At 37.3% G+C, this 8,076-nt stretch overlaps 1 protein-coding gene across 2 annotated transcripts; it reads right to left on the bottom strand.

Annotated features, from left to right (window-relative positions):
• Positions 1–3,161: 3,161 nt before the first annotated feature.
• On the bottom strand, positions 3,162–7,769 carry LOC107819671 (telomere repeat-binding factor 1-like). 2 transcript variants are annotated; one of them, XM_016645807.2, is made up of 8 exons: positions 7,611–7,745; positions 7,479–7,515; positions 6,325–6,507; positions 5,950–6,167; positions 5,572–5,656; positions 4,875–4,958; positions 4,368–4,712; positions 3,162–3,580 (listed from the first exon to the last, which is right to left on the bottom strand). In XM_016645807.2, the coding sequence occupies exons 3-8, from the start codon at positions 6,472–6,474 to the stop codon at positions 3,566–3,568; spliced, it is 897 nt and encodes a 298-aa protein (XP_016501293.1). In that variant the 5' UTR covers positions 6,475–6,507; positions 7,479–7,515; positions 7,611–7,745; the 3' UTR covers positions 3,162–3,565. The 2 variants fall into 2 exon arrangements, with proteins under 2 accessions (XP_016501293.1, XP_016501292.1); XM_016645806.2 differs by lacking the exon at positions 7,479–7,515 and having other exon boundaries at positions 7,611–7,769.
• Between the last annotated feature and the right edge of the window lie 307 nt (positions 7,770–8,076).

Below are 8,076 nucleotides of genomic sequence, written 5' to 3'. Positions count from 1 at the left end.
TATAAATTCCAGCAATTCCGGGAAGTGAAATCAGTCACCGAAACCCTTTTTTCCGGCGACTTTTCAAAGTTGTTTTGCGTTTGCTTTGTCTCGATTAGTGTTGTGCAAAATTTAACACTACCACAAGAGTAGTCACTGTCCGGCGACCAAACCCCAGTGGAAGAAAATTTTTCGGCGAAGTTATGACATCGCGTGGGCCACCTTGCGGCCATTTTTTGGCGACGATTCTTTAGGACAGATTGTTCCCCTTGCAATTCTGAGCCTACCCATCCAGGTTACACCTAATTCCGACAACTTTTATATTTTCCGGCGTGAACAGTGATTTCAGAAGTGGACTTCCGGCCATTTTTTTTTGAAAAAGTTTCTTCAGAACAGTTGGGTTGTCTGGTAATTCCGATCCTACCCCTACTGTTTTTATTTCATTCCGACCACTCTGAATTTTTTCCGGCTGCTACAGTAATATTCTAAGAGCTACAATATTTCTGTCATGAACAGTGTTTTCCGCCGCAGAACAATGTTCTGTTTTCCTGCTGTAAACAGTGTTTTCTCAGCGATTTCTTCAGTTTTCCCAAAGGAGTTACTAACTTTCACTATTTCAAGTTAACTTTACTACTATTAATTGTAGCGACATGGGAACCGATACTTCGAATAGTCGGATGGTTTCTTTAGTAGATTATTTTGAGTTTCTTCAGTACAAAGCAGGTAAGCAGACATCTTCTGAGATAGCTTTCGTTGTTCAAACAGGTAATAACATGACTTGTGTCTATCAATCTTCATCCTTTGAGTCTTGGGTCATTGATTCAGGTGCATCAGATCATATTTCTGGTAACAAATCTCTTTCACTACTATTTCGTATTCTCAATCTATTCCAAAAGTCACAATGGCCAATGAGTCTCAAACCATGACAACTGTAATTGGTCAAGCAAGCTCAATTCCTTCTTTACCTTTAGATTCAGTTCTTTATGTCCCTAATAGTCCTTTTAATCTCATAATTGTTAGTCGCCTAGCCAAATCACTTAAATGTGCCATTTTATTTCTTGATGATCATGTTTTTATACAGGAACACAGTACAGGGCGGATCATTGGTACCGAGCGTGAATCAAATGGACTTTATTACCTTATCCTTGCTAAATCATATGGACTCACATCTTGTCTTCCTTCAACAACTTGTCCTGTTACTGATTCACCAGATTTATTACATAAACTGTTGGGACATCCTAGTTTGTCAAAATTTCAGAAAATGGTACCTGGTTTATCTCACTTGTCAGCTCGGTAAGCATACTCGCTCTCATTTTCCTCGACGTATTGATAATCGAGCAGAGTCACCTTTACTTTAGTCCATTCAGATGTTTGGGGTCCTAGTCGGGTCAGTTCTACCTTAGGATTCTGCTACTTTGTTAGTTTCATTGATGACTATTCTAGGTGCACCTGGATATTTTTGATAAAACATCGATCTGAGTTGTTTTCTATTTTCCAAACCTTTCACGCTGAAATTCAAAATCAAATTGGGGTTTCTATTCGCACATTTCGTAGTGATAATTCCCGAGAGTATTTGTCTTTCCCATTTTAGTAGTTTATGAAATCTCACGGGATTATTCATCAAACATCTTGTCCGTACACATCTCAACAAAATGGGGTAACTGAAAGAAAGAATAGACATCTTATTGAAATTGCTCGTACCCTACTCATACAATCTCATGCTCCGTTGCATTTTTGGGGGGATGCAATTCTTACATCTTGCTATCTTATTAATCGTATGCCATCTTCAGCTATCCAAAACCAAGTTCCATTCTCTGTTATGTTTCCCCGCTTACCTTTGTTCTCTCTTCCAACCCGTATCTTTGGAAGCACTTGTTTTGTCCATAATCTTACTCTAGGAACAGATAAGTTAGCTCTCCGTGCTCTTAAGTGCGTATTTCTTGGTTTCTCGAGAAAGCAAAAGGGGTATCGATGCTATTCTCCTGACCTCCAGCGGTACTTTATGTCCGCTGATGTTACCTTCTTTGAAACTCAATCATACTTCACAGGTCCAGGTAATCACTTAGATATTTCTGAGGTACTACCAATTTCTTCTTTTGGAGATTCAGTCACTATCTCCCATCCATCTTCCTCTACATCTCCAGCTCCACCACCTATATTGTTATTATTGGCAACGATCAGGATGATATTACTAATCTGAAGTAATATCTCTTTCAGCACTTCCAAACTAAGGATCTGGGCAGACTGAAGCATTTTCTAGGTATTGAGGTCGCTCAGTCTAGCTCAGGTATTGTTATTTCACAACGGAAGTATGCCTTAGACATTCTTGAGGAGACTGGAATGATGGGTTGCAGACCTATTGACTCTCCTATGGATCTGAATGCTAAGCTTCTGCCTGGACAAGGGGAGCCTCTTAGAGACCCTACGAGATATAGGAGGCTGGCTAGAAAATTGAATTACCTCACAGTGACTAGACCTGACATTTCTTTTCCGGTGAGTGTTGTAAGTCAGTTTATGGATTCTCCCTGTGATAATCACTGAGATGCAGTTGTTCGTATTCTTCGGTATATAAAGTCAGCTTCAGGCAAAAGATTACTATTCAAGGATCGAGGCCACGAGCAGATTGTTGGATACACAGATGCTGATTGGGCAGGATCACCTTTTGATAGACGATCTACATCTGGATATTGTGTTCTAGTAGGAGGTAATTTGGTCTCGTGGAAGAGCAAGAAACAAAATGTAGTTGCTCGATCTAGCGCCGAAGCGGAATATCGGGCCATGGCTATGGCAACGTCTGAGTTAGTTTGGGTCAAGCAGTTGCTCAAGAAGTTAAAGTTCGAAGAAATCAGCAGGATGGAACTAGTGTGTGATAACCAAGCTGCTCTTCATATTGCGTCAAATCCGGTGTTCCATGAGAGGACTAAACACATTGAGATCGACTGTCACTTTGTCAGAGAAAAAATACTTTCAGGAGATATTGTTACAAAGTTTGTAAAGTTGAATGATCGACTAGCAGATATTTTCACTAAGTCTCTTACTGGTTCTCGTATTAGTTACATGTGTAACAAGCTCGGTACATATGATGTGTATGCACCGGCTTGAGGGGGAGTGTTAGATATGTACATAATATAGTTTTGTCCCACATTGGAATAGGAGTAGTATGTCCTTGTATAGTATAGCTATAAATAAGGACCTCTTGTATTGTATTGAACACACAATATTAATATCATATTTTCTCCCGTGCCTTCTCACAGTTCAGATCTTGCGGAAGGACCTAAGACTAGAAATACAACAATTAGGTGAATTCAACCCTGTTTCCGTCTACTGAGTACAATTCACAAGTCTGAAACTCTCTAATCTCCCTAAAGGTTCCCATGTTCTGCTGGTGAAGAGGGGGAATGAATATGTAATATGCTACATTTTCGAAAGGCTTTACAATCACTAACACTGGATTATACATTTCCACAAATTTTTACCATATTTACAAGCCAACAAGCGAGTTGGCTACGATATGAAAAATAAGAAACTGGAAGAGAATCCAGCAAAGCTCTATGTGACATATCGAACCTCAGCTCTGGAAGATCCATCAAGCACGTATCATCTGCACATTTACAGAGACAGAAACAGTAACAGCAGGATAGGGGATGCTCAGTGATAATGCCCTAACATATTAGCAAGAATATAACATTTTTGCATAGAGACAACTACCTTGCGAAAATTATGAATTTTAAAAAGAGAACAAGATAAGAAATCCAATATCGATCTCATATGGCAAAAGAAGGAATGCGCTCTCTCTCTTCCTCAAAAGATTAATAACAAACTCCACAAAGTGCAGACACATTCATTAGTTCCAAGCATCTCTCATGAAAAATAAGGACATAACAATTCACTGTTTATATGTGCCTGTAGCTTCCTAATTCTTCATTAATATACAGGTTTGACTAGGTGCAGAAGCTCTCAACTACAGACTAGTTAAGATTTAATAGATGTTACATAATCAAAATGCATTGACTAAGAAACTGGGGTCCTGGTCCTGGGGAATATAACACCAGTTCTTGTAGTAAGATAGTCTTAGATTCCTAGTTGTTCTGCAGAGATCAACTAAATGTTTTGTCTAAAATAGAGAGAATTTGGCAGCAACTTCTATTAATTAGATTAGAGAAATATCATAGTCGTAAAGCTGAAGGTCAACCAAAGGATACAAAAAGTTAATACAAGTTCATTGAGGGGTCTCAAGCAGTGATCCTAGAGACTGACTAAAATAACACCAAAGGATAAAGGATAAATTCTCTCACCTACGAGGAAAAGAAAGAAAAGAAAGGGGGACTGGGGGGAATGGTAGATGCAATCAAGAAAAAACAACTGAACTGATACTACAAATATCGTACCATCCTTCGAAAGCTTCTCCCTTGTAGTGTTTTCATTGCAGCTTTTGCAAAGGCTTGTGCAGCTTCGGCTTCAGCCTCAGCAGCCTCAGCCACTCTAGCAGCCTCCTCAGCTTCTTCTATGGCTGCTTCTGCTTCTGCAACAGCTTGTGCAGCAGCAGCTGCTGCCTCTTGAAGTGTCATACTCCTCATCATAGCTAACTCTAAATCTACTTGAGCCTTAGTAGTGCGCATGTTCATATCAACCCTATTCGAGATCATCTGCCCGCTTTCCAAGAGAGGAATGGAAGGCATTCTTCTTCTATCAGATAATGCTGACATCGGTGCTATTCTATACTTTCGCTTCACCTGCAAAAAAAAAATAAAAAAATCCTTGCTATCACAATCAGAATGAATCGAACTACTGATCATCATTCATGAATTTGAATCCACGAGTTCGCACTAGCTTCACACTCTAATCTAAGGGCAAGATAAACAACAATTTAAGTGTGATGCAAAACTGAATATCACCTTGATAAGTCTCCCAGTTGCAGTTAAATACTTCAGTTTAGCTGAAAGTAGCCTTTTAAAGTTTGGAGGTGCCCAGTATTGATCCTACAAGATATCAAAAGTACTGAGTATAATAGACTGATAGATGTCGCGATAAGTTATAACTTTTGCTAGGAATTGAGATTTCATGAAAGTTGATAGTTATGCATTATCTAAAGTTTATCACATGGCGCCTTACTTTGGAGCCCATCTCTTAACGTAGAGAAGTAAGATCAAACACAGAGGAAAAAATTGTTAATATAGAACCATCAGATTAATGTTACAATCATAGAAGGTAACATTCAGTTCATACTAAACAGGATGCTAAATCTATACTTTAAAATTATTTGACAAAATTAGCCTCGTACAATTCTATGCAGTTGATCTACTGTTGTGAGTGCCAATAGTCAAATGCTTAAAAAACTTGTGTCACACCACACATAAAGAATAAACGACTGCACATCGTTGCTTAACAAGCAAGATTTCAAAATCCCAAAACATGTTAGACGCCCTAAGTAAGAGTATTGTGCATTATAACTAAGCAATACTGCTCTAAATTCCGAAACATACAAATGTGGTTAATCCCGCCATAGCCCGAGTGCCCTTTATCGCTTAGCTAATAGCCCGTCGTGCGAGTGTCTTACTTTTCGCACATTAAGCTCAATAAGAAGATGAGTACCTCTATGTATGTAGCTATAGTAGTCTTGTTGGAACCACCTGGCTCCTTCAAGTTGCTTATAGCCTCCATTATAAGATTATCCAACCTATAATAGTAGCAAAGCAGCACCACTTAAAGATGTCGTCCTTCCAGCAAGAAAAATAAGACCCAAAAAACTTATGAAAAGGCTAGGACAACTTTTAGCCATCTACCATCGTCGGAATGCTAAAAACTAAACAAGAATTGTTACTTGTAACATGTGTAGAATGTTAAAATAATTAAAACTACCAAAATTTGAGATCATGCAGAAGCCAAGATTTAACTAAATCTGTTAGCACAAGCAGATGTAGAAGGCTACAATCCGAGTCATGCTGTAACAGGTAATGAGCAAGGTTTGACCTTATGATAGATCTTTTTGACCCACCAATCTGTGGAGAACCACTAGAAGTAATAGCTAGCCTTGCTTCAACAATTTCCTCATCACTTTGAGCCTCAATGGTAACAGCTAAAGACTTCTCATCCTGTTTACGAGTTTGATTCATTCTTTTGAGAGCCAGCCTTGCTTTCTCTCTAGAACCCCAGCCATTTGCCATTACACTCATGTTCCTCCACTTGTCCTGAACAGCGTCAACAAAGACAAATTAACATTTCATGCATAAAATAAATAGATAAGAGAAAAATTAAGTTACATAACCTTCATCGACTCAAATAACACTAGGGCATCCTCTCACCAAAAGAGAATTTTGTCCTAAAAGAAAAGAATGGAAATTCTACCTTTAGATCTACATTTGAACGCAAGCACAACACTCCGCTAAATTCTGGGTCCTTTAGGATCGTCCGCCATTTGCCTGGTCCATGCTTACGGACCCCAGCTTTAAGAGCAGCTTCTTCTTCTGGAGTCCACTTCTGTTTAGGAGCACCCATCCAAGTATTTAAAAAATTAGCCTTTAGAACAACCTAATCAGAAAACCATAAAAATGTGTCAAACAGAAGAAGATGATGGACAATAAATAAGATGCAGAATGAAATTATATATCTGGACAAGCAACATAAACTCACATAAGAAAAAATAAGCTATTAACGACAGTCTAGTACAAAACATGGAAACTGCCTCAAAAGAAATATGTAATTGGCGCCGGAGAATATACACCATACTCACTTATGCCTCTTATAACATATTTGCATTTGGATCACCTAATTCCATGCACAAAGCTATTGTTCCAGAGTCATGACCACTCCCAACAGGCATGAGCGGTAATCATTCAGCAAAGGGGTTCATATTATAAAATTCCAGAAATTAAGAAATGGAATTCAAGGAGCAAATAGCTTGTTTTCTAAAAGTTCTCCAAGTGTTTAACGTGAATCTTTCATTTTCTGTTGTGCATTGCTCTGAATACCGCAAGCTAATTCCTTTTGCGCACGCCAAACAAATCCTAAAATAGCTTTAGATACAGGCAAATCAATCATAAAAACAAACATGGCCTATACAATATTAGAATCATTCCAATAGAAAATTTCGAGTGAAACCAAGCATCTTGTTAATTGCATTGCAGTCCCTTGTGAATCCTAAATTTCAACAGATTTTTTTTTGGCTGAAGAACAGACTTAATATATACAAGCTTTAATCCCTAAGGTCTTGATCGCAAAAATAAATTCAAATAAATTTCAACAGAAATCTAGTTCATGAATATAAATTATGATCACAAGATGAACCACGTGTTCTAGCGAAATCAAATGATTGCAGAAACATAAAAGAACATAAATATTCATAAAAGCATCATTTTTAGGCCAAATTATGGAAAATCACAAGCATAAAGAGGAAATTTTCATAAAGATATGATCTTTTTACTGAATTTCGGAGAATCACAAACAGAAACCCTAGTTTTAGCCAATATCTTCAGGAGGTTAAAATTTCACAAATATATTACCTTCAAGCTGAATTATGGAAAATCACAACTCGAAACCCTTTTAGGAATTGTCAAAAGAAAATTACAACTCAATTAGAAAAAAAAATGATCGAAAGAGAGGAAATTAAAGAACAGAATGAGATCGAGAATTACCAAAGATGATCTGCAGAAAAGAATGATTAAAGCCTAAGAATTTGAATTTCCCTTTTTATATATTTTCTATAATAACTTTTCTCGTAGACGTAATGTTCTCTCTCTTTTTTGGTTTTCTTTTTCTGTAATGTTACACTCCTTTTCTCTTTTTCTTTCTCTCTTTTTTTAAAAGCTTATTACATCATATTTGTCCCAACGTATTTGATTTTAGGCATGTGCATAAGTTATTTGTATTTTCCTCTCTAGTCTCGTTTGATATATTCGTCCTGCTATTTTTTTTTTGACTTATTTTATTAGTGTTCTTTTTTAGTTATAAGGATTTATATATGAAAATCAAATATATATTATTTAGTCTAATCTTCCAGAAATATGTTGTCCCATTATGGTCAATGATCATATATAAAAGATAAAAACACAACAATAACAACAATAAAAAATCAAACGAATTCTCATAAGTGAGGTCTTA

Source organism: Nicotiana tabacum, chromosome 7 (genome assembly GCF_000715075.1).
Source record: "Nicotiana tabacum cultivar K326 chromosome 7, ASM71507v2, whole genome shotgun sequence".
NCBI lineage: Eukaryota > Viridiplantae > Streptophyta > Magnoliopsida > Solanales > Solanaceae > Nicotiana > Nicotiana tabacum.
This window is presented reverse-complemented; position numbering and strand designations above follow the sequence as displayed.